The sequence below is a fragment of the Podarcis bocagei genome (genome assembly GCF_964188305.1).
Source record: "Podarcis bocagei genome assembly, chromosome: 2".
NCBI classification, from domain to species: Eukaryota; Metazoa; Chordata; class Lepidosauria; order Squamata; family Lacertidae; genus Podarcis; species Podarcis bocagei.
This window is the reverse complement of record NC_138126.1, coordinates 51,013,728-51,041,368: the sequence shown is the minus strand read 5'-3', so window position 1 is coordinate 51,041,368 and position 27,641 is coordinate 51,013,728. Positions and strand designations below refer to the sequence as shown.

The following is a 27,641-nucleotide window of genomic DNA, read 5'->3' as shown; positions in this document are numbered from 1 at the left end:
AACAGCTGGCTTGCATCTCAGAAAGGCCAGAGGCAGCTGAATGTCTCTGAGGAGGCCGCAGTTTGTGTTCCCTGCCCCCATTTCTGCTGCCTGTTACTGGTATGAGAACTAGTGACCCAGTAAGACTGTGCCAGCCTTCAGCTGTCTCAAAGGTGTTCACTGAAGAGATTGGAAGAACCTGTTGCTACATTGATATTACTTATTAAGAATTAGAAATGACCGCTTCCCATAAGAGCTTTTCTCAGCAAACATCAGAAATTTAAAAAATCGTGTTTTCCTACACAGCTGCTGTTTTATTTCTACACATTTTTACAGCTGTTTAATCATTCCCTCTCCTGCTTTTCTGCTCTCTGGTTTATTTAAAGTTTTCCATTACAACTAAGCCTAAAAGCTTAGTAAATGTTTTCAATCCAAACAGAGGTTCATACCTCTAAGAGTATACGTGATTTTAGATAACATTTCTGGAAGACTCAAAATAAAACTACACATCTCTTTTTCCTCCGTGAATATATCAAACTGTAAATTTCCTGTTGCAATTGTTCCAGGAAAGACTATTTTGCATAGATGGATCACAATTTTAAAACATCCAGATATTTCTGGAATGAGGAAGGGAATTAACATAAATGTTTTCGCCATCTTGAAAATGGTGCCCTGTGTAATTTACTGCATGCCAAGAAACTTTAAAGGGGCAAATTAAGTGAGCCAAGACCTTGTCGAAATTTCCAAGTACAAGGTACATTATTGGCAAAGTGTTTCTGCTTACCTAAGACACATGACACACTATGTAAAAGATGCATATAACATGTTAAGTAGGAAGAAGTGCTCTAACACACACACACATATTTCAGGCAAGGATTGTTGTAATTGTGCTGGTGAATTTCCATTCATTTACATCTGGTTGTGTTACTGGGTGAGGAATTGCACTCTCACTATACTCAACGTTTTGGTGACATAAATGAAATCAAGACTTACCACTCCAAGAAATATACCTTAAATCCACCCACAGAAAGCTAACTGCACGTTTCTTGCAATTCCCAGCTAGCAACTAAATCTCAGGCCTTGATGGCAAGTTAAAGCACAAGGCAATTTATTCAGAACAGAGGGAGCTGTTCATGGACATTACTTTTCAAAAACAGAGTCATTATAGATTGCTTTGGTAAGACAAATAAATGGATTCCAAACTGACATTTCCCAAGAGGACTGTCCAAGAGAAGAAAAGCCAAATGATTTCAAACCAATAATTCAAAAATAAAAAAATAAAAAAATCTTTACTTATTTCACTGTGCTGTTTGGTCTTCATTTAGATTCTAAATTTAGAATATGGGCCACCTCTTGCGCAACAAATGTCACAAACTCTTGAGTGACCAGATCTGCCTGTCCCTTTTGGAGTCAGATGGAGCACAGCGTTCATCTTACAGCACCGGCTGGTTCATGGCAATGTTGCATGTTGCTACCAATCTTGCTTTCAGGCTTTCAGAGCCTACCAGCTGCCATGTCTCATTAATGTCCTGTGTGCAAATAGTCCAGAAATCGATTTTATCTCATACAGGGGGGGGGGGAGTAGTTTGGAGCCGAGACCAACAAATAGTTCACCACCGCCACCCAGATAACGTTTCAAAGTCAAAACAGTGGAAAATGTATTAAAAGATCTTTTGCAGCAGAGAGTGTTTGGCAGGAATTAATGCACCAAAGAGGGGAAGTGGGTAAGATTTGAAAATGTCTCCCAAACACTGCACTAAAACAATAACGAAATAAAGGGAAAGGGTCTCTTTGAGATAAGACACATCTTAACATGGTGTTACATTGGCAACTAGCTATTTGTGCATGTGACTGCTAGTTATACATTTTAGATTTATGAATGAACATTAAGAGATGATTAGGAATTTGGGGCATTGTATCGCTCAACCAGAAGTCAAACCTTTATCATCATTGCAAGTGAACATTTGCAAAACCCTTTGGCTTACCTTGAGCTAAGTGAAAGCAGTGGCCAGCCCCAAGCCCTGGCAGAGTCTCTTTCCTTGCCAGTGAAGCAAAGCAGGATCCTGACACTCTGTTTTTCATTGCTGCCAAGGGGAAGACCCTACAGCTGGGTCTGGGATCATCTGCTATCTACTTCCTGCGCCCAAAATTAAGTTGTTAGGCCTTGGGGAAGGGAAGGCGATTGTGACTTGCAAGATCAAGGATTCCATTTCAAATCCTGCTTGCAACAATTCGGCACTTAAATGCTTGTGACACTTCCAGGATGATGTGCTTCTTCCCTAACATAGGATCTCACAGAGTGGGGGCAACCTAACATATGGGGATGTAAAGTTACAAAAAAATTAGCAATCTTTGACAGAATATTTGGCTGTTCTAGTCCTTTCCCAAGTTTTTCTGCCTGCCTCAATCATGGGACAACCATGAGGCACACCTATTGGGATCTGAGTCAATGTTAAGCCATCAAGCAGCCACCCTGTCTTCAGTGACAAACAAAGCATACAGACAGTAGTGACATCAGTATGGCTCAATGAGCATGTCATGAAATTGGTTCTCTTTTAGAAAGGAAACAAACTTCTAGCTGCCACCCAACCTAATTGGCAGTGGTTGCAGGAAGCAGAGGCCCTGCCAACACTGTTGGATACGGTGGCTGGATCTAGCATCTTCCTTTAGCTCTCTGCTCCTCTTCACTGCAAGACGAGATTGAACAGGAGAAGGAACTGGAAGAAAGGGCTTGGTGGACTGCCTAGGGCTGTGTCACACGCCTGCCTAACCCATATTGTGACAGATGTGTGCAGCAACACAATAAAGCAGGAGGAGTGAACCTGTAGTCCTCTAGAGGTTCCTGGACTACAATTCCCATTATCCCTGTTGGCCATGCTGGCTAGGGCTGGTGGGAGCCCAGTAACTTAGGGGGGCAGCAGGTCCCCCCACCTTTGCAAGAAGCAAAGAGTGGTGTACCATTGCCTGAAAAACAAAACAAAAAATACTAAAAGCAAGAATACCACACACAACAAGGCATGACAAAGGGAATTCCAAAGATGGGCTATAACTGTTCTGTGGTGTAGAAAGGTGAGAACATAAAGGCAGAGGAGGATTGGGACTGCAGTGTGGTGCTCCAATAGTTAACTAATTCTGCCCTCTCATGCCCTTGATTTTGCCCAGCTCAGGTGTCAGCTCACTAGAAGTTTCGTAGATAAGAGAAATGGATATTGTTCCACAGAACTGGATGATATAATCACCCAGTTCTCACACTAATGTGACATTTTAAATTTGGTTAAAGCAGCAGGGCTAACAGAACCTTTTCGTTTTTGGCGTATCTGCAAAATAGATATCTCGTTTGGCTGTTTTCTTTTTAAACTAAGCAAGAAAGAAATCTTTCATCAGCAAAGACTTTACAGGAATAACACCCACAAAATTATTGCTGAGGAATGGCATCTACTGGTCATCGATTGACTGTGGTCTGGTCCTCTTCTCTAGAAACTATTTGGACAGGGGTCTAAAGTTTCAGATAAACCTTGCCAATTTAGTGGCCCATCTTTTTGACAATGAGCAGTCGGGGGGGGGCATCATATGTGTAGCCTAAAGTAGTCATAAAATGATAATAATTGAGTCCAGAACTGTAACCCAGGGGTAGGAGGGGGAGGCTTTCCTTGACATTTATTCATACTATTTTCATAAAACAACACCCCAGAATCTTTTATTCCTTCAGAGGCAGGTCTTTGTGGGAAGCCTATGCTGATTAATGGGGAGAGAAAGGAAATCCCTTGGAAAAATATACCCTGAGACTGTTTAATGTCTGTCCAAATTACCGTCTCTCCCCATTTGTTTCTCCAAATTGTACAGCAGCTGAAAGGCATCATTTGTGGGGAAACTGAACAGGTTTCTTCATAACAAATGTTACATTTTTATTTAATGGAAGCAAGGATATTTTCTAGTGTCTTTTCTTTGCCTCCCCAACCTCCCAGGAAAATAATGCTATGCAGAAATGGCAGGACAAATAACGGTAGTAATATGCCAGCTTTCCAAATATACTTTTAATTTTAGGTTTACTGTCTGCATGGGAATATATTCAGATTCGAGTGATGGATGCATTGATCATTCGTGGCAAGGATTAGTCAAGCTTATGCCTGATCCTTGGATCCCATATCCAGAATGAAGGGGGGAGGAATGCCTCCAAATTTAGGAGTCTCAGCTGTGGCTGCAACTGTGGTGAGCAATCTAAAGGATGTCAACACCACTAATATGAATTAAAACTGGCAGGGTCTATCATGTTTGTGAGACTACTTCTGGGTCTTTGGAAAAACAAAAGCAAAGAAGGGTCAATAGAAAACTGAATATAGTTACAGCACTGAAGAAGAAGAGATGCAGTTAGTTATTCTAGTCCAGCCTTCTTCATCTGGTGCCCTCCAAGTAGTTAGGACTGCAACTCTCGCCAGCATTTGCAAGCTGTCAGAACTTTTAGTGTGCTAGTAGCACCTGTACTTTGGAACTCCCCATGTAGTGCATTGTGTGCACTTGCCATGCCTATCTGTGACATTATTCTCAGTCTGAAGTGTGGGCATGACTGAGCCTCACACACTCCCCTTCTTTTTTAACTGAAGGAAGTGAGAAGGGTCGTCACAGGCACTGCAGTGCAATATCTGAAGAAAGGCCTCTAAAACACTGTGATTTAACAGTTCCAATTAACTTGTGTGCAAATAAAGAACACACCTCGAGCCATGGTACTCATGCATAGACTGGCTAGGTTTCTAGCAAGATCCTGAATTCTGAAGGGGAAAAAATAGAATAAAATCCTATTTTTTCAAGCATGTCCATCTTACACAGCATCTTTTTGTGAAAAGCAGGGCAGGAAAAGGAAGCCACTTTTCTGTTGGCGGGAGATTTTAATGGACGCCTGTCACATACTGACCAAATCTTATTCTCTAAATTTAGCAAGTACCCTTCTTCACCTCTTGTGACTACAGATCTTTTACCAAGGAAATTCAAAGATAACATAGCCACCTACGCAGGTTTCAAATGCAGGCAAACCTTGCTGGCCCTCAATTTCCTTCTGCTAAATGGGGCAGTCAGCTCGGACTACCCTGCCGAATTCACCTATTGGTCAGGTTCACGTGCATCCACTATTGATTTTGTATGGATATCTCCTGACCTTACCCCAAAAATATCCAGCTTTAAGGTGGCTACAAGATTGGAGAGTGATCACTTCCCTCTAGAAATTTCCTTGACTCTGGCTGACGAACTTGATAGGCACTCCTTTGTGCACCTATCAAATGATCATCTGGAGATAAGACCTACAGCCCTTAAATGGACCTCTAATTCGGCCCAGCAGTTGAACGAACTTCTCTGGTCTGATCAGCTCCAAATAAAAAGGGCTTCCCTTATGCAGGCGGATGAGCCTCTACCAATATATGACGATATAGTAGAACTTCTAAAACCAACACTAGTCCGGTCCCCCACAAAGCATGGTAAACAGTTTTTCCACAAAAAATGGTTCGATGAGGAATGCAAAAACTTCAAGAATCATCTGTATAATGAATGGTTGGCATACAGAGCATCAAATGACCCCATGCCAAGTAACCGTCTTATCACCCTCAGGAGAAGTTATAAAGCCCTACTAAAGGAAAAGAAGCTTGAGGCAGAAAGAAACAATTGGAACAACCTTTTGATAGCTGCAGAGAATAGAAATCCAGCCTCTTTTTGGCAGTTAATTTCCAGATACCTGGGTAGGCCGCTTGCAAGAATAGAACCCCACATCTCAGCGGACACTTGGGAAAGATACTTCGCCGATCTGTATGCAGCCCATGATGCCTGCGGAGATACGGTGGAGCCGGAAGCACTGCCCGATTGGGACCCAGTTACATGCCCTGAAGTTGAAACCCTCATAGATCGATTTAAAGCAGGCAAGGCCCCCGGTGATGACCTTATATCCATTGATGCCATCAAAGCAAATAAAGATTGGTGGATCCCACTTTTAGCTGCACTTTACACGTATATAAACAAAACAGCAAAATTTCCCTCTAGCTGGAGCTCTGCGTTGATTGTATTAATACATAAGAAAGGCCCACGTACAGAGCCGAGCAACTTTAGGCCAATCAGCTTGCTAAATGTCATTGGGAAGATTTACTCGGGGTACCTACTAAACAAACTATCGAAATGGATGGAGGACGACAATATCATTGCCGATGAACAGGCGGGTTTTCGCCCTGGAAGATCTACTACAGACCAAATATTAACCTTGAATCACCTGGCGGAAAAGTATGCCGGCAAAGCCCCAAAGGTTCTTCATGTGGCTTTTATTGACCTTAAGCAGGCATTTGATCGAATCTCTAGAAAGCAACTATGGACAAAACTGGCTGCAACAAATATCGATCGTCGTCTCCTTCATCTGATTATCAGCCTCCATACAAACACCTTTCTGAGAATCAGGCTAGACAATAAAGGCCTAGTCTCCAACCCCGTTACCACCACTAGAGGGGTAAGACAGGGTTGTTTATTGGCCCCAGCATTGTTTAACTTTTACATTAACTCACTGGTGACTCACATGGCCAATGATGCTTTCCACCCCCCCAAACTAGCAGGCCGATCTCTGAATGTTCTTCTGTATGCGGATGACGCCGCACTTCTTGCTAGATCCCCTATTGGACTGAGGAGAATGTTGCAAGCTCTACATGAATACTGTGATCAGCATGAGCTCCAACCCAACTATGCTAAGACCAAGATCATGGTCTTCTCTGCCCGACCGAGACTCTATCGATGGTCGATGAACGGGATCCCCCTAGAGCAGGTCAACTGCTTTAAATATCTGGGACAAGTAATACGGTCAAATAGGTCTTTTCTGGCCCATAGAGACTATATAACAAGCAACGCATCTAAAGCAGCCATCCAGATTAGATCTCTATATGCCAAGAATCAGGCTCAATCAGTGAAGATAGCTTTGAGACTCTTTCAAATGAAAGTCCTCCCCCTTCTTTTGGTGGGCATCTCTTTAGGCTCCCGTAGGGACTTCTTGAAACTGGATTCTATCCAAACGCGATTCCTTAGAGCCATCCTTAGGATTCCCCCCTCGGTAGCGGGTGCAGCTATGAGATTAGAGGTCGGCTGGCAAGCTCTACGGTATGTGGCCTTGAAGACGAAGCTCTGGCTATGGCTCAAGCTTTGTTTTAAACCAGTGGGTATTGCCCCCTTGATATTGAGGGACGATTTCCAATCATCGTGGGAAAGGGAGGTCACTAACGAGGTTCAATCCTGCGGATTGTCTCATCTTTACTTTGAGTCTATGTCGTACAATCAAGCTAGAGCTGTGATCTCCCGGAGACTGAGTGACATTGCTAGACAAGAGGACATAGCCCAGGTAAAACCAGGGATGTTCCTAGGGGACCAGATCTAGGACCATACCAGCCCCCTACCTTGCAGAAATCCACTATGTGGAATACCACAGACTTCTTACAGCGGCCAGATTAAATGTCCTTGACTCTGCGGTATTGTGGGGAAGGTACAGGGGAGTACCATACGCCCAGAGAACCTGTCATTGTGCCATGGGTGTGGTTGAGTCCACCGAACACATTCTCTTGACTTGCCCTTCTTATGCAGAGCTTAGACAAAATTTTATAGAGCCACTTCTACGTCAATTTAGCTCCCTACCTGGAGAAAACCAGGTTTTACACTTGCTGAATAACATCACTAGAGCTATACCTTCCTTGGTGGCCAAATTTCTTTTTTTAGCTTTTAAGCGTCACAAGACTTTAATTGATTGTATTGATATGGGGCTATCTGTTTAGCCCATTTTAGTGTTGGCTAAGCTCTAAAATCTTCTTGGATGTTTTAACTGTGTATTGACAATTGTACTTTTTTCTGACTGACGGTCGAATAAAAAGGTTGATGATGATGATGTTTGGGATTCATAAACTAAGCTGTGCGAATAAATATTTAAATATCTGTTACATTTATGAAGTTGTTTGAGGCAAAACCTTTGTAAAAATGCTGAGTGTCTGTTTTTTTAATTGATTTATTTTTTAATGCACAGTTGCATTTTGGAAAGCAGACTTTTATATGCTATATTTTTATATTAAAAAATTTAATAATAGTAGAATATTCTGTTGTGCCCCAGTCATGGTAGTAAATCATGAAGTGCTTTAGAGAACGAAAAATGAGGATGGAAAGGGTAAAGTTAGAAGGAGAATGTGTAAATAAAACCACTAAAACTGTGTTGTGCTTAGTGTTGAGATTAATTGAGCCATGACTTTAAAGGCGAAAAATCTTTAGAAATGTATTACTAGCCTAGAGTGCCACCTTCAAAAACAAGAGGAACTTGTGTGTTTGTGCAGGGGAATGTGGCCTTCCAGATGATGTTGTACTCCTGCTCCCATTAACCCTAGCCAACAAGGGAAAAGGTCAGGGATTATGGGAGCTGTAGTACAACAGCACCTGGAAGGTCCCAGTTTCCCCATCCCTGGGTCTAGTAAATTCTAGATTTAGGTTCATCCACTGCATGAATCTGCAGGGATAATTCAATATGAGACTGGGACAAAATTAATAAGGATAACCTTGGGCTGAGGAGGGAAGCAGTTTGCTTTACATTTTGACAAGCTTCTTCTACAGCGAACCTTTTCAGGATCTGGAATTCAGGACTTTTAAATTAATTCAACAATTACCCTGAAATCTGTTCCTCACCCCCACACTAACAAGCACTATTTAGAAACAACCTAATTGTGGTTCTTTTGGGGTGGGTATACAGCTTATTCTTTAGCAGACTGAGGGTCAAAATAAAAGTCAAGGTATGCTACATCTAAAAACACACAGACCCCCCCCAAAAAAAATCAGGATGTGGTTTTTGATGACATAACGGTTTAATTAAAAGTTAAGTGATCTTCAGTCGTGCATGGTATGAGTTCTCAAATAATAGAGTACAGTCAGGATAAAGAACTTCAATACACTTGGGGAATGGATTTATTCATTTAGTATATAAAATCGAAACTGTGTCTGCCCTGATAAAACCAAAATTTCCTGAAAAGGTTGTACACTTCGAAATCAGGCTGTATCTCCAGATTTCTGTTAGATGCCAAGACTTTCTACACTGTCACCTTTAAAAGCTTTATAATATCTTTCTTTCAAGTATATCAATGCACAACATCAATAAAGCAAATCAGGAACAGATGCCTCCTTAAATAATATGCAAAGCAAACCAAGCACATTTCCATGACAATTCATCATCTTTGGAATGCTTTTTCCCCATTATGGGCTCTCAAAAGGGCTACAAATGATAAATGATAGATTCTCATTGAGTGAAATAGAAAATTCTTATAATTATTGTAGAGGGGGAGTAAAAGAAAGAAAAACTGTCAGTTTAAAATCAGCTTTGATGAAGATAAAAGGTGAGAAACCCAACAGCTGCCATCTGCTACAGCCCACAGTATGCTGAGGGAGTGCCCAGCAGTGGGGCTGGAGTCCCACCATTCTCTACATCTGAATTTTCCTGCAACGAACAAAAGAAAATGCAGGGGCTCTGCCTATTTATCCTGCAGTTCTTCGTGGTGCCTTAAAGTCAAAGCATTTGAGGGGGGAAGCAAAGAAGAGACCATATGCTGATCTTCCGAATTTGGTCACTATGCAGGGTAAGGGTGACAAGTCCCGCAGACCCAATTTGATATGGTGAGTTCCTTGGGGACACAAAGCTTCTTTCTAATCTGTGTTTTATGAATAGCTTTGATAAGCATACATTGGTGAGGGAGGGGAGGGGCTGCCTTCTAGACAATATCTGAACACTGTACCAGTGCTGCCAGGCAAATTTAGTTGAAATGCACCTATAACTTCACTGTGCAATATATCTATGATTTAAAATATGCTTTGAAGATGGTGCACTGAACCTTTTTCTAAGGAAGGAGGGAAGGTATGGCATGCCATCAGTTTTGTCAAAGTGGCACAGCCAAAGAATGCATTTTTAAACAAATATTCTCAGATGGTACTCTTGGCAAAATAATAACAATAACAAAACAATAGCAATAATAAAGCAATTAGTATCTCCCACTACACTAAATACCATTGGCAACCATTGGAGTTTCATTCCTGGCCCCTTCACCACAGGTCGGCAGCACGTGTATAAGTGTGCCCTGCCCGGTTATCCCCCCCCCCATTCTGTCCTTTTAGTGGTGTGTTTAGTAACGTTTTCGGGTTATTTCCGGGTCCAGCATCATGCACGTGTGTGCAACTGTACATCATTTGAATGTGTGTTTAATCAGTTGTTACCTGTAGTTGGTTCCCTAGCCTGTCTGCCATTTGAGGGACGGCCGATTAAATTTCTCAAATAAAATCTGAATGCCTGTTTATTAACAGGGTATAACAGAGTGTAACAAGATACCATAATGTGCAAAACAACCACAAAGGATTTAAATCCAAAGGCAATTTCATGGAATAACTGAATTACAGAATTATAATTTAGAAAATCAAATTACCTAGTGAGAGAGCCCCACTCCACAAACAAGGGAATAAGTCATGTCAGACTAACCTGATCTCGTTTTTTGACAGAATTACAAGCCTGGTAGATGAAGGGAACGCAGTGGATGTAGCCTACCTTGATTTCAGCAAGGCATTTGACAAGGTGCCCCATGATATTCTTGTAAAGAAGCTGGTAAAATGCGGTCTTGACTATGCTACCACTCAGTGGATTAGTAACTGGCTGACTGACCAAACCCAAAGGGTGCTCATCAATGGTTCCTCTTCATCCTGGAGAAGAGTGACTAGTGGGGTGCCACAGGGTTCTGTCTTGGGCCCGGTCTTATTCAACATCTTTATCAACGACTTGGATGATGGACTCAAGGGCATCCTGATCAAATTTGCAGATGACACCAAACTGGGAGGGGTGGCTAACACCCCAGAGGACAGGATCACACTTCAAAACGACCTTGACACATTAGAGAACTGGGCAAAAACAAACAAGATGAACTTTAACAGGGAGAAATGTAAAGTATTGCACTTGGGCAAAAAAAATGAGAGGCACAAATACAAGATGGGTGACACCTGGCTTGAGAGCAGTACGTGTGAAAAGGATTTAGGAGTCTTGGTTGACCACAAACTTGACATGAGCCAACAGTGTGACGCGGCAGCTAAAAAAGCCAGTGCAATTCTGGGCTGCATCAATAGGAGTATAGCATCTAGATCAAGGGAAGTAATAGTGCCACTGTATTCTGCTCTGGTCAGACCTCACCTGGAGTACTGTGTCCAGTTCTGGGCACCACAGTGAAAGGAGGACACTGACAAACTGGAACGTGTCCAGAGGAGGGCAACCAAAATGGTCAAAGGCCTGGAAACGATGCCTTATGAGGAATGGCTAAGGGAGCTGGGCATGTTTAGCCTGGAGAAGAGGAGGTTAAGGGGTGATATGATAGCCATGTTCAAATATATAAAAGGATGTCACATAGAGGAGGGAGAAAGGTTGTTTTCTGCTGCTCCAGAGAAGCGGACACGGAGCAATGGATCCAAACTACAAGAAAGAAGATTCCACCTAAACATTAGGAAGAACTTCCTGACAGTAAGAGCTGTTCGACAGTGGAATTTGCTGCCAAGGAGTGTGGTGGAGTCTCCTTCTTTGGAGGTCTTTAAGCAGAGGCTTGACAACCATATGTCAGGAGTGCTCTGATGGTGTTTCCTGCTTGGCAGGGGGTTGGACTCGATGGCCCTTGTGGTCTCTTCCAACTCTATGATTCTAAGGGGGGTGGGGAGCTCTAGCTGATGTAGCATCTTAGCCCCAGTGAGAAAGTGTCAAGTCAAGGCAACAAGAGAGCTAAATCACTGAGCAATTTTGGCAGCAGGGAGAGAAGGCCTTCCCTTTGTGACCTAAGAAATCCCAAGCACCCAATAAACATTCCCCACCAGATATGCAGGTAGAAATTTAACAGAGATGTTGAGGCTATCTGTGTACAGCACAGAATGTCACATACACAACTACCTGCCTGCTGCACTACCGGACCCATCCAGTAGGAAGAAATTTCAAAGAGGGTGGATTTAGGTCCATTTTGCTTCCTGGGAATGCACCTCTTCACACACACAATAGTGTTACATGATCCCTGTCTTTCTTCTCCCCGGCCAATTTTCTCGTTTTGCTACCACCCCACATTTAGCTTGGCTGCTGTTGCTAAAGCCTGGGTGCCCTTTCAGATGACTTTATTTTAGTGGGCATTTAATGAAGTACTATCATCTCCTGCCATATCACAAACACATTCCAGACATGCAATATATCCGCCTTGCATAATCTCATTCCCACCTACTTCTTTTTCATGTTCACTAAGAGCCAATTCACAGGACAAGTAGTTTTCAAGGGATGTACTTAACCTATTATGAACCCCTTCGTCGCATGAAACAAGACATAGGATCTGCTTAGGCAAAGCAGGGTTCCAATTTAGCTACACTTCAAAATCACCTGGTAACCCTGATTTCAAAACCTAGTTCAACTGAAACCCTGGTTGCTCAGCTGTGGTTAAACTTTCCACCTATGTAATGCTTCACTTCTACAACATGGAACCCTTCAGGTGTGGCTGGATTACAACTCTCATCATCCTTGACCACTGATCAGGCTTGCTGGGAATGATGGAATTTGTAGTCCAAAAAAACCTGGAAGGAACCCATTTAGGGAAGGCTGAATGAAGGCAAGGTGACAGACCTGGGAAAGAAGAGCATGATACTGGATCCTGTTCACACTGATTATGTAATAATGGGTGTTTCAACTGTACATGCCCTAACATACAGTGGTACCTCGGGTTAAGAACTTAATTCGTTCTGGAGGTCCGTTCTTAACCTGAAACTGTTCTCAACCTGAGGTACCACTTTAGCTAATGGGGCCTGCCACTGCCGCCATGCGATTTCTGTTCTCATCCTGAAGCAAAGTTCTTAACCCGAGGTACTATTTCTGGGTCAGCGGAGACTGTAACCTGAAGCGTCTGTAACCTGAGGTACCACTATACTTGAGCAAAGCTTGCAATTGTTTATGTTGAAAGTGTATTCATTTACAGGCAAGCTTTATATTACGTAGGTATTTAAAGCAGCACAATTAGTAGGGGTTTTCGCTAGATATGGAGAAATCCTGGGACAAAGATACAGGTTGTATTTTGAAGAGCCAAACTGAAATGAATCCTGTGCTCGGTGCACACTCCAAATAACTATGCTCCTGTTTCTGCAAATCCAGAGTAGAGTCCCTAAGGTGGTTGGATGGTGCCTTGTACGCCTCCTTCTAGCAATTCCTGCAGCCAAGTTGGTTGCCAAATGTACTGCTCTGCTTTCCTTTGGACCACATCAGCAAGGCCAAGAGCAGCCCAGGGCCACAATACATACAGCCAAGGCTTGCACTCCAGGGAGGTCACTTCAGTGCTGCTAACGCAGCAGTTTGACTTCACCCCCGGAGGTGCACTCCATTGTCTATCGAGACCAACAGATGCGAACAAGTTTCTGCTTTGTATGAATCCTGTCAGCACAAGTCACCAATGCCTATTATGAAAAGCAATGGGGTTTAAATTCTAATATTTATGTTGGATATGAGTTGTGAAATTCATTGTGCTTATGCATGTTGAATTTATTTTATTTATAACTCACCTTTCTCCCAGTTCAAGAACCAAGGCAACTCACAAAATAAGTACAACTAAAAGCACACAATGAATATAAACAATCAATTAAATAAGTAACTGTGATGGGATGATGAGCTGCTTGTGCGTAAAATCGTAGTCCCTCAGAGTTTGTTAAAGTCCACAAACCTCTGTCTGTGACGGAGCCCCTCAGACATGGCTGCTCTAGTCACTTGCAGATTCCGACAGTGGCTGCTTTCGGAATCGCTTCCAACATAAAAGCTCCTTAACGGAAACACGTCTTCTGGACTCACGGCGTGACAGTTTCCGGTGAGGAGTGGGTCTCCCTATGGGAGGTCCAGAAACCTCCCCACTGTTCTCGCTGGACATGTCCCTGAGCCCTCCCTCTTGCTCGCTTTCCCTCAGAGACCCACCTCTCCCCCTGCTGGTTCCTGCTTCCACTGCTGGGTCTCTCCCAACCTCCGTGAGCCCTTCCACCACCTGTCCCTCCGATGGCAGTTCCCTGACAGTAACTAATTAAAAACAGCACTGAACATACTTAACACCATTTAAAAGCTACCTTCCCATGGAAGTGAGTTCCACAATCTAGGAGCAGTCACTAAGTAGACCCTCGGTGCCAATAATGCATGTCAAATGCCCCCATGTATAAGATTTTGGGGACTCCGATTTAAGAAAATGGAGGGAGATGTATCTGTGTATAAGGCACCCCCAAATTACTGACATTCTTTTTTAGGGAAAAAGCCTAGTCTTATACATGGAAAAATACGATATTTGTAAGGCAAGTTCTTCTGCTTACAACATATGACTTAGGCTTGGCTGATAGTGCAAGCTTTGGAAACCCCCTAGCTGGGAAAGTAAGTTTTGTCCTGTCCTTAAAAACACACACACACAAAAACCCACTAGTATAACAGTTTCTGAGAGACAAGAGGATAACAACACACAAAGGACTAATCAGCATTTTAGCTATAAATCCCATTGGGGAATAGAAGTGTGCCCCTGACTTTAGGAATACTCTGCCCTCAGTAATGATGTTAAGGCAGGTGCTTATGGGAACTTGGAGATATGGAACAATTAGGCTACTGTGTATATAGAAAAGAGCACCAGACAGAGCCAATGTAGGCAGATGGGGCCTAACAACAAGCTTAGCTGGCTACTATGGTGACAGAGCTGGCACCTAAAAATAAACACTTGCTGAAAATAACACTGGTTGAATGGGGGAGATAAAAGAGCCAGTGGGGGAGAAATCCTATATACAGTCAGACAAATCTGGATGAATAGACCGGGACCCAAGATTTCTTCCTCCTCTTTCCCCCAGCCATACATTTCTTGTGTTCCATTTGTATTTTTTAAAGGTGAAATTAAAGGCGTGCGGGGGAACCCTGCTGGGAGTTTTGCAGTTTTTAAAGGGGAAATTATTTAACTCCACCTTATATGAGAGAGCACAGTCCTCTCCCCATGCACATCTGAAGACTGCTCATGAACATCTGAAGGGCAAACGTAGGGAGAAAGGTCAAGGCAGCAAGAGCTGAGCACAAAGGACAGTGATGCTTCCCCATACATGGGGGGAGGGGGCGGAGAGACAGGTGGACGACATGACCACTGGCTGCAGGACTGCGGAGGATAATTTGTGCCATAAACTCTGGGTTAAAATTGCTGCATGACAACAGGAAGCAAGTGGACTTGGGGAACGGGAGCAGAGAAACAGCTTGAAAGAGCTTGTTTGTTTGTCCTGCAAAGCAAAGCAATGCAGGGTTCAAAACGGCCAATCCCGAGCGTTTAAAATACAAAGGAAACCTTAACCAAAGGAAACCACAACCAGTACAACTCTTCCTTCCAGCCTTCACATGTCATGGGAACAGACTAATGGCAGATGACCAACATCTGAAGTCTTCTGTTGTGTTCAAACTGGCTGCTGCAATCAAACGAAAAACATAGGAATCCCAGCTTGAAGAAGGAAGACAGTCTAGAAAGCTCGTTCATGCTACAGCGACACAAAATTAAAGACTAGGAAGGAGAACACTCAGCTTTGGATTAATTCCCCAGTACACGCACCATTCATTCATTCTGCCTACCTTCTTTCACTCACCCCTAAAGTTCTTTATCTGGGAGAAGGGAAAGGGCTGGTCTGCTCTCTGTATATAACCAAATGGATTTTTATAGCTTTAGGTGAATTTATAGCTCTGGGACAGTTTTATTGAATAAGAGCCTGATTGCTAATGTAAACCATGATTGAAAGGGGGGGGCAGAGAGTGGACCGTACTGAAATCATTATAATCAGAAAACTCCATTTTGAAGATTAACATGTGGTTTATTTATGCTGCTCAGCCTAGCCAAGATGAGCCATAATGCAGACAGAAAGTACCAAAGGAATTTTCTTCAAAGGCAGCCTCAGAAAAATTGCCACTTTTATGGTTTTTAAAAAGAAATGGAAATTGCTTGTACCTTCCCAATACCACTGAATGAACTGAGGGCTGCTATTTTTTTTTCTAAAGATGGTTTAGTCGCAGATTAGGAGAGGCTGGTGAGCTTATTTGACTTAAAAGCAAATAAATTGTATAAACTGCATATGCATTTGGTTTTTCACTCCATTCTAAAAATGGAACAGCTCAGATTGGCGTGTGTGTGTGTGTGTACACACACCTTAGAGAGCAACAATCTCGTGTTGTGTTTGTTACATGTGCCCATTGGAATACAGGAATCTGCCTTATACAGAGCCAGATCATTCCTTAATCTAGTACAGTATTTTTAACACTGATTGGCAGAGGCTCTCGAGGGCTTCAGACAGGAGTCCTTTCCCAACCCTTTCAGGGGCTGAAACTGGGGTCTTTTGCATGCAAACCATGAGTCTGTCACTATACGATGGACCTTTCCCAAAAGATGACATGGGGAAATTAGTGGTACATAGTAGTCTCAAGAGAATCTCCAGGAGACAGAGGCTGAGCTAGCTCATGGCAACACCACACTCATGTTGTATCAACAAGCCTTAACAAGAACAAACTAGAAAACTGGCTAAACAGTTTTCCAAGAAAACTGCAGTGATTTCTTTTAGATAGTATGTCTCAAAAGATCATAATGCCTTAAGAAATAGGCAGATTGTTTCTGTGCGCACGAGTAAGAATCTGTTTCAATCATTACAATGGTTTGAAGATGCATACACAAAACAGGCAGCTGTCTTAAAAATGCATACACACACACACACACACACACAAACTTTAGCACATGCCATGTCACAGAACATGTGCAACTCAACCAGGAATGACTGTGCCCTAGTATTTAGGGCCCTGCAACTGTGACAAAAAAGCACTGAAGCAACCATGCCCAAGGTCTAAGGTTTACAGTGGCTGAGTTGTGATGTGCACAGTTGTGAGCTCTGCCTCTGGATACTGGGAGAAGGCTCTTCTTGCCTCTGCTCCAAAAGAATCTGATTAGCTGCTGTAGGCAACGTGAAACTGAACTAAATAAACAGATCTTTGGTCTGATCCAGAAGAGCTATTCTTATGGCTAAGTTACCCGCTTAGCAACTGTCAGTCATAGAAAAGTGTTCTGACATGTTAAAGGAAGGGAAGCAATGAGCTATGCTGCCCTCTGATTGATGTTGGTTTAGTGGTTCCTTTTAACTCAGGTTCCTCTTGCTCAGACTTGCATTGCTCTGAAACCGAGCAGAGCAGTCCTAGCTCTGGCTGGGGAACCATGGCCAGAGGACCATAATAGGCAAACACTGGCTCCACCATCACATCCAAAGCCTTGACACCTGCATTGGTCAAGGAAGGTGGTGGATGTGATGGAGAGCAGTTTTCTGGGTATTTTCTGCTGAACCAGTACCAGGCTGGCATAGCAGAGGCCCAGGCCCCTGTCTGGCAACTGGATCAGCTTGAAATCAGGCAAATCTATAGACAGCCCTGCTCCACCTCATTTTGAGATTCCATGCCAACTTCTGCAAGCAGGCACACTTCCAGCAGTTGTGCTTATGCTACCGTGCCTTCTACCATGAATTAGGATGCTGCTAAACCCTAACCCCCTCCAGCGGTTAAGGATCAGGGCTTTAGTCTCCTTACTCTGCAAAATGGACCATCAAGCTTCTTCCTGAAAGACTGCACTTCAGTGCTACAGCAAACAGGTTGATTTCCCCACCATCTGCTTACTAAACTCTTCGACTTTTTCACAAAAAGGCTCCACAAAGCAGGAAAAGTGGCTTTTGCTGTTAGAATTTGATAAAAAGGCAAAAGCAAATATTATTGCCGTACAGAATCATGAGGCAGCAGGGAACAATTAAGGCAAAATGGAAGAAGCTCAGAGTGGCTGGGGCTACCAAGTCAAATGAGTAGGGTACAAAAGATAAATAATTACTACTACTACTACTACTACTACTACTACTACTACTACTACTACTGAGCCTTTCTGTCTGCCTCCAATCGTATCCTAGCTGTATCACATTTGCTTGAACGTTATCTTCTGAAGGAATGGGAGGTTTTTGTGATAGCGTTATCAAAGAAATGAGGCACAGCCTAGACTTCTACATTATTATTTTTCATTTTAAAAAATAGGTGGGGGCACTACATATTTGCATACATATGTGTCCAAGACTGGGGCAACACATCTATACTGACTGGTAGCAAGAGTCATCTCCAACCCTACCTCAGAATGCCAGGGACTGAACCTAGGACTTTTCTGTATGCAAAGCATACCACTGAGAGCAGAGCTCCCTTCCCCAATCTTCCTTCATTTCCCCCTCCACACTTCTGGGGGATTCCAGCCAGTGAATCAGAAACTACTCTAACTGATCTTACTCATTCCTGCCATGGAGAGACTTCTGTTCTGCATTACACAGATATCTCATCTGCAGCCTGTCCTCATATGCAGTGCTGATGAAGTAAGACAGCTTCACGCAGTGTCAACAGCTCCCTAAAGATCAACCCCACTTGTTTTCAGCACTTTTTGCCGCAGAATCTCATACAAAGAAAAAGCTTCAAATAAAACTTCCATTCCCTGCTACGGTGCTTCTTCACGGTTTCTCTCAACTAAAACAACCAAGATTAAACCGCTCAATACGTTGCAGGAGGAGGATGAAGTAGGAACGCTTATGAAATCTGCAACTTTCATTCCAGTTCAAGCAGATATATACAAAGTTTAAAATAACCTGATACTTTTGTTTCACAGTGTTTCCAAGAGATAGAAACTGAAGCAGTCAACTTTGCAGATGATACACGGCTTTTTGTGAACAGGGGAAACCAACATGTTCCCATTTCTACATTTAATGCCTCATTTCACCAGAAAAAAATGAGACAGGGAGGGTCATAAGAGAAAAGGAAAATCGGCCAAACATAAATTATGTTTGTAAAACATGTTAAAGAAGTAAAATCTATTTTTTGCCATAGCTTTAACAATCTATATCTATATACACACAGAGAGAGAGAATCAGCCAGATATCTGCAAATAAGCATTTACATAACAAAACTTTGATACAACATGTAATCCATAACCCCATCAGAAGAGCTTCTTCCTATTTAATGTGGCTAATGCTTCCTCAATATTGCGAACAGCATAACGTTCAGAGAGGACACAAGAACAAAGTGGCAATTAGGAATCACCAAAAACAAAAAAATACAAAAAGAGTGGGAATGTGTAAAGGAATATCTAGAGAAATGTTGTCCTCAAATAAAATCCTTGATATGTTTAATTTGAAATTTGCAAAATAAAAGAATAGTTAGATAAGATACATGATGTAATAAAGAAGAAACAAGAATAACAACAGTAGATGAGAGAGGGAGGGAGGGAGAGAAAGAGAGAGAATAAAAGAAGCTGTAATGAGGTGGTGGGAAGTCACTGGGGAAGATATGGGATTATTGCATGTATTTTGACATATTATATATATGGAAAATAATGGAAGATGTATATGTATATGAATAAGTAACTGAAAAATCAATAAAAATTAATTATAAATTAATTAATTATAAAAAACAACAAAGGTGCTGTAGGTAACAACTCCCACCTCTAGGATACTGCCTAGCCAACTATGTTCTCTAGAAGGATTCACAGCAGGCTAACCTCAAAAACAACATATGAAGCTCATAAATAAAACAAAACAAAAAATCCCCAATAATCCAACATCCTTTCATATTAAAGATAAATTAAGTTTTGTTGTTGCTATTCCAGGCATGTAGGATGGCCATCTAATTACTACTTTTAGCTTACTGCTACTTGTATGCAGGTTTTAGGAAACCTTAAAACTATTTGTTTTAATATGACATGGTTTTAACATTTAGATTTTAACTAGGGGCTGCCGCCCCTACGTGCTCTCCTCTCCAACCACACCTGCTCTCCAACCACACCTACCCCTTTGCTATCTGGCCTTCCATCACATCTGACCAAATCCCCTCTTTTCACACCACACCTACCCCATTGCAGGTCCCCTCACAGCTTGCCCCAACCCCTTTTAAAAGAGAAAGGAGGCACTTCACAGAGCAACTTACCGTATTTTTTGCTCTATAGGACGCACTTTTTGCCCTCCAAAAATTAAGGGGGAAAGTGTTGCGTCCTATAGAGTGAATGCAGGCTCTGCGGATAAGCCCAAAGCCAGAACAGGGAGACAGAGCGCTGCGGAGTGCTCCATCTCGCTGTTCTAGCTTGGGGATGGCTGCGCGCAAACCTCTCCAGGGCAGCGGGGTGCCTTCACCTCGCTGTCCTGCAGAAGCTAGCAAGGCTGTTCCCAAGCCAGAACAGCGAGACGGAGGGCTCCGTCTCGCTGCTCTAGCTTGGGGATGGCTGCGCGCAAAGCCTCTGCAGGGCAGCAAGGTGCCTTCACCCCGCTGCCCTCCGGAGGCTACAAAGGCTGTCCCCGAAGCCAGAACAGCGAGACGGTCTCGCTGTTCTAGCTTGGGGATGGTAGCCGCCTGAAGCCTCCAGAGCGCAGCGGGAACTCCCACTGCGCTCCGGAGGCTTTGGGTGAATGCACCTTGAACGCACCTTGTTTTAGAGGGGGAGAACAAGGAAAAAGATTTTTTTTTCCTGTTCTCCCCCTCCTATGGTCCGGTGCGTCCTATGGGCTGGTGCGTCCTATAGAGCGAAAAATACGGTAAACAGTTCACTTGGGCCACCTGCCAACTATGCTTCTGGCTTGGCCGCTTTCCTGCTGTACCTCACACTGCAGCTGCAAACTGCAACGTGTCAACAGCCTTACGTTTTTATGTATATGGACGGATATAGCTAGTTTGAGGAGCAACTTCGTGGGCCCTGCTGAACTGAATGGAAGATAGAGAAATGCCTTTGAAAGTCCCCAGCATGCCTAATTTAAGAAGCGTCTATCAGAAACATAAATAGGCATGGCTTTCCAAGGGAATATAACAAGACAGCCTCAGAGCTTTTGCACTTCAGGCATAATGGGCCAATAACTCTCACCTCTCTCAGTTCCTGAGCAACAGAATTCAAGCGTTCATTTTCAGACTGGGTGTTGGCAAGGACATTCCTCAGCTGCTTTAGCTCTGTCTGCAGTTCCATGACTTTCTTCATGTAGTACTCTTCCTTTGTGGCGGACTCTTGAATCAAGGTTTCTTCCCTGCTCTCTCCATCTGCTGCTACTTTCTTGTGGTTAGTGTGAGCCTGACCAAAAGCCTGGGGGAAAATCAGAAAGATCTTTAATGAATAATTTTAGCAACATAAATGTTTATTGTGCATTGAGTGTACCCCGGTTAAGAGCACATCAGTCTCCCCAAATCCGTTAATGGGCAGAAACATAAAACACTTTCACACATTATGGGGTATTTGAGTTGTGACCAGTGAAGCCGTCCCTTTTCCTTTCCACTCTCCTCCTCATGCACCCCTGCATGCCCCAACTCTTCTCCAGATGGTTGGTGAAGCCCAAAACAGATTGGGGAAGCATGCAGAGAGAAAAGAAGAGGTCTTCTTGCACAGGTAGGAATTCTTGCAGTAATGGGACAACCTGGTTGGATATAACATTGTGCTCTTTTCCTTTTCTAACACGATTATCTCCTTGTTGTGAGGTGAGGATATGTATTTGTGCTAAAGAGAACTCCCATTTTTCAAAATGGCAACCTTATAAGTCAAGTACGTAATTGTTTAAAACAATCAAGTGTGAACACTTGTGAAATCATCACAACATCCCTGTCAGCTGGATCACTATAATTCCCATTTTACAGATCTGAGGATGAGGCACAGAAATGCACTAAGGGCCATGTACCAAAACCATAAATTGAGCGGAGATTTCTGCATGAGGAGGGTCTACATGCATATATCTCCTGGTCTGAACAGCCCTATTTCCTTCAATAACATTAAAATATATGAGTTGGTGTCATTTTAGAACAAGCCACAATGCTACTTTCTGAGGTAATTTCCTCGGCTCTCTCGTCCATCGTTTCCCTCTATTTCAAGCAGCCCAGCACTTATTTTGAACTAGAAGCTTCCCTAGATTACCTTAATATACTTCAAATAAATTGGCTCAATTGCTCTGAAGAACACCAATCAAAAGGCTAACATAAAAAACATTGGGCTGTGATACATGGGTGGCCACCATGCCACCAGAAACCTAAAGTACACATTGAAGTATACTGGCCACGCATAAAGCACACAGCTAGTGATCAAAGAATCCTATGATTAATATGCAAAACAGTTTTTACAATTCTACTTGCTCAAAGAGTCCTGCCCCATTACCAACAGCAATTATTTTTACTATAGATGTATAATGATTAGGAACTCTTACTGTTGAACCAAATCTATACATACTGTTCACATGTACTACTGTAAATTTGTTGGGATTTTTCTTTTCTTTTACATTCATTGCTAACAAGCTATTTTTCTTCCCATGACCAAGTCGGAATCTGCTCCAAGATGTGTTTCCATTTACCTCTTTGTGTGTTATCAAACACCTTCAGTTAGTTCTTCCGAGAAGCTCAAATAATTTTAATATACAGTGGTACCTCTGGTTACGTACTTAATTCGTTTCAGACGTCCGTTCTTAACTTTAAACTGTTCTTAACCTGAAGCACCACTTTAGCTAATGGGGCCTCCTACTGCTGCCGCGCCGTCACTGTGCAATTTCTGTTCTCATCCTAAAGCAAAGTTCTTAACCCAAGGTAATATTTCTGGGTTAGCGGAGTGTGTAACCTGAAGCGTATGTATCCTGAAGCGTCTGTAACCCGAGGTACCACTGTATTTATAAAGACAAATTGTCCTACCATTTTAAGGAGCCATATTCTCGTTGGGATCCACCTGACAGATGGACTGATGTGTAAGAGCTGAAATGAATGCTGTCTTTGAACTACAATATGTCTTTGCAACTACTGCCTTCTAAGATAGATTTGAGTCTTTCAAGTGAATTGGTATGTTCAACATGCCAGTTCTTTCTTTCATTTCATATAAAGATTGCTGGTACGAATGCTGCATTTTCAACCTGGTCAAGGGCAACCCAGGATCTCTCCTCCTTCTCCAAACACTGCTCCCTGTTTAATGATCTATCAAGTTTTCCATTGGCCATTTATGTCCTAGCCGTTCAGACCGTATCTGTCATCACAGGAGGAAATTTATTTCCTACATGCAAGAAGTAGGCCTCAGAATTTCATTACTTCAGCATCTTAGATAGGAAACATTCGCTGATACGGTAATTATTGAACAAACAGTACTAAAGCAAATGATTGAACATGTCTGTGCCATCTTGTATGCAAGCCACCCACTCATTGCTCCTATCAGATTGAATCTGATTTCAGATAAGCAAATTAGAGAAACCAGAGACAAATACCCATTGAGGAAATTCTGGCCAGGTTCACACATCAGTCCTTAGGGAAATTAAAAAGCGTCACATTTCAGACAGAAAGTAACATGCCATCTGTGCATGTTGCTGTAAAATGAGTTTCAACTGCACACAGCAGCTTAGAATGACTGAGATCTCTATATATGTTAGGGTGTTAGCAAACCAATATAACTGAAATAAGAATCTACAAAAAAGTGTAGCAAAGTTTACAAAAACTTATAATCCCCCCCTTGACACGCAAATCAATTTCTAATATCAAAATCAGTCACATTGTAAATTGTTGTCCATATCGGGACTTCTTTTACCTGTTTCTGAGTTATTATGTACTCTGTCTGCTTCAATCTTCAATTTGTGTTCCAGGTCACTCTGCATAAAGCTATGTTTCCTATTCGCCCTTATGGGTAATCTAAAATCTGTGTAACTTTTCCTCCTTTCATCAGAAGCAAATAAAATTTCCAGGCACAGGAATGAAGTGGATGAAGCTTGCAAATTTTCAGCTTTTGTTGAAGAAGCAAAAGTACTTCTTGAACAAGTCCTTGATATATAGGGTACGTAAAAGTTAAAGGGACCCCTGACCATTAGGTCCAGTTGTGACCGACTCTGGGGTTGCGGCACTCATCTTGCTTTATTGGCTGAGGGAGCCGGCGTACAGCTTCCAGGTCATGTGGCCAGCATGACTAAGCTGCTTCTGGTGAACCAGAGCAGCGCACGGAAACACCATTTACCTTCCCGCCAGAGTGGTACCTATTTATCTACTTGCACTTTGACATGCCTTCAAACTGCTAGGTTGGCAGGAGCAGGGACCGAGAAATGGGAGCTCACCCCGTCGCAGGGATTCAAACTGCCGACCTTCTGATCGGCAAGTCCTAGGCTCTGTGGTTTAACCCACAGCGCCCCCCGAGTCCCTATATGGTAAGTACTTTGCATAAAAGACTTTTGAAATGACAATATTTTTCGCTTAGTACAACACACACTCATCTGGGACGTGGGTGGCGCTGTGGGTTAAACCACAGAGCCTAGGACTTGCCAATCAAAAGGTCAGCGGTTCGAATCCCCACGACAGGGTGAGCTCCTGTTGCTCAGTCCCTGCTCCTGCCCACCTAGCAGTTCGAAAGCACGTCAAAGTGCAAGTACATAAATAGGTACAGCTCTGGCGGGAAGGTACACGGCGTTTCCGTGCGCTGCTCTGGTTTGCCAGAAGCAGCTTAGTCATGCTGGCCACATAACCCGGGAGCTGTACGCCGGCTCCCTCGGCATATAAAGCGAGATGAGCGCCGCAACCCCAGAGTCAGCCACGACTGGACCTAATGGTCAGGGGTCCCTTACCTTTACCTTACAACACACACACACACACACTTAAGTGTATGGATGCACACATGCAAATACTATGCACCTTCCTATTATTGAGGTATGTGAGTTAAAACTCACTATTAGACACACACACACACACACACACACACACACACACACAATTTGCATTTGTTATTACACAACTGGCTGTTTTTATTTTTAAGGTCTTTGCAGCATGCCTTTTCCTGGGTGTTGGGCCTCTTAAAATTCATGAAATGCTAGCTATATTGGGGGGGGGGGGAGGGAGAGACTGCTTCCAAATCCAACGCATTTTATGAAAAGGTCTGGTTTTGTTATAAATATACAATATAAAGGATTTCTGCCTCCCACAGTGGCACCTGGGGTCTCAGTTCTTAAGATATCGTGCTGACTGAACCTTTGCCTTTCCTTTTAAGCTCATAAATCAGATGCTTATCATAAGGACTTTCTTTTCTCATTCCTATCGACCCATTTGAACTTGTAAAGAATTGTTGCCATGGCAGTTTATACTCTCAGACCTTTCAGCAAGGCATTCTTCCTTTCAAATACATTTGCTGTACAGCCACCTCAACATTTCTCATTGCAATTAAAGAAACAAGGCAAAAACAAAACAAAAACCCCCCAACCGTTAAATTTTTATTGACATTTCTGAACGTTTGAATAAAGTGCAAGATTGATCTCAGGTTACACAGTCGATATTTTCCCTATGAAGCTATTATGGATTTTGACACCTCTTGTTTCCTGTGCCACAAAGGTAACTTTTCATCACAATAATATGATTCTGTTAAACTGCACATGCAAGAGCACACAACAAGTTGCACATGTAGATTTATGTCATTTTTTTAAAAGGTCTGTGCTGCTGCACACAGGGCAGGTGTAAACAAAAAACATTCCCATTGCTCCAAAACTCCTAACTTGTGAGCTTGCATATCAAAAGCTTCACAAGGCCAATGGCCACAGATGCATATCTTTCGTTCAGACCAAATGCCTTCCCACATGCTCAGGTTTTTTTATAGATAGAACCAAGTTAACCACCAATTCTTTCTTTTATTATTTTATTTTACAAAAGTTATGCACTGCTTACTAGAACAGAAGCCCTCTAATCAGTTTGCCATTATGCTGTTTGTACTCAGCAGGGGTCTTCCAGAAATCACTGCATACCAAAAGTCTGCCTCCCCTAAGGCCTCTTTACACATTACACGCATGTAGAAGACAAGCAGGGTGGAAAATGGCTGTGCGGTCATGTATTTAGCTTCACCCCCAAAGTAGCACTGCCTTGCTCCTGCCCCCACTGCCACTATTACTATGTTAAGCATTAACTTCTGCAGCCTTCCCTGCGGGTTGTGACTTCTCCCTTGATTTTAAAGGGCTGATTGCTAAGGGAGACACCATGCCCATAGCCCCTTTCACCTTGCTTGGCCTCAGCGTGAAAATTAATACTTGAAAAAGGCTCTAGTCATACACACATTATGCCCTGTTTTGATCTTCTGCATCTCAACAGTGAACTGTGCATCCATCAGTTCTAGCACTGAGGCAGGCGATAAAATGGCCAGGCAGCCAACTGTGCAGCTCATCCTCTAGTCCCCTATACACACACACACTCTAATCTGACTAGAGAAGAATATTATGAACTGTAGCCTAGTACAAGCCTAGTACAATTGTGGTGATGGGAGACACTTGTTTCTACCATCTATACAAAAGAATGGTAGTTTTGGGGTGCTGCTACCATGGATGCATTTTCACACCATGAGGGGGCAAGTGCTGATGCCCAGTTTTGATCTCTCTGCTCAAAAGCTGCCTGTGATTCTCTTACACCTGCTGAGCAAGCAGTTCTGCTGCCATTGTAATTTTAACCATACCAGTGGAGTCTTAGGATGAAATATTTTAAATGCTAAGGTGTATTTTCAAGCGAGCAAAATTAACTTTGCAAACAAAATAAGTTGCCAATTTGGAACCGCTGGTTATTCATCTGCAGGAACCACGGGGAGGCCAACACAAACTTAAATACTGTGTATATGCAAAATGTTAAAAAACAGTATAGCAATTAAAGAACATTTTAGTGCCTGGTGTTTAGTAGGGAGGGGTTTGTGCGGAGTAAGCAATTTGTATACCTCCTACTATATTATTTTAATAAGTTTTCCAGCACAGCAATTATGGCCTGATTAGGAATACTTTATGCATCCTGCTGTGACCTTGTGCATCATTGTTGATGCGTTTCTTGACAGGACTAGTAGTCAGGTGGAGCTAGCAATATGCAAATTTATCTTCTCCATTATGCTGCGTGTCAGGAGGGAAAAATAATTCACAGATTAAACTCAGAGTAGCACACTAAGAAGATGACACAGCCTCTCTCTTGATCTGGTAATATCATTGCTGGCATTTTGAATCTGTTTCTACTCCCCTTCGTTGCTTCCCCCATCAATATATTCATTATAAAAAAAAACACAGGGCATTAAACAAGAAGAGAAGTGCATTTTACAAATTAAAGGAGAATGCCCACCTTGCAAAAAAGAGGGAGCTGTCTCTGATATTTATTAAATAAATACAATTAGCAATGGAGGCATATAATGAACATTCAGATAGACAGGAGTTCATTATACACGCTGACGGAGCTGACACTGTGAATGTAGATCATAATGATATTTGAATAACTAAGGCATGGGAGGTAATAGTTCTTAAGGCATAAATAAATTGCTGTGGATCTGCAGAACAGAAAGAAAGCACATTCTGGGCTAAGCCAGGGGAACAAGGTTTTCCAGTGGTTGCACCCCCTGCCTCCCAGGAAGAACATTGCAGCGAGGGAAGACTACCCTTTCCCTATCCATCAGCCAGGAAGAAAAGACCTGCAGCAGAGCGTTTGCTGCCTTCTCCCCCATGTCAAAAGAACACTCAGCTTTAACTACAAGCTCCCCTTGCACTGCAGAGTTGAAGAGAGGCACACTCTGACCCCATCTGTTGACCAGGAAAAGAAGGGCTGTTGAGCTATATGGGTTTGGGGTGTGTGT

The 27,641-nt window shown here is 42.8% G+C and overlaps 1 protein-coding gene across 4 annotated transcripts in view; it reads right to left on the bottom strand.

The window, feature by feature from the left end:
* BICD2 (BICD cargo adaptor 2) overlaps positions 1-27,641 on the bottom strand; it is an 83,962-nt gene that overhangs the window by 14,090 nt on the left and 42,231 nt on the right. For all 4 annotated transcript variants that reach the window (XM_081185241.1, XM_081185243.1, XM_081185242.1 and 1 more), the window contains exon 2: positions 20,943-21,155. In XM_081185241.1, the coding sequence (XP_081041367.1) occupies positions 20,943-21,155 (213 nt within the window). The remainder of the gene's footprint in view (positions 1-20,942; positions 21,156-27,641) is intronic.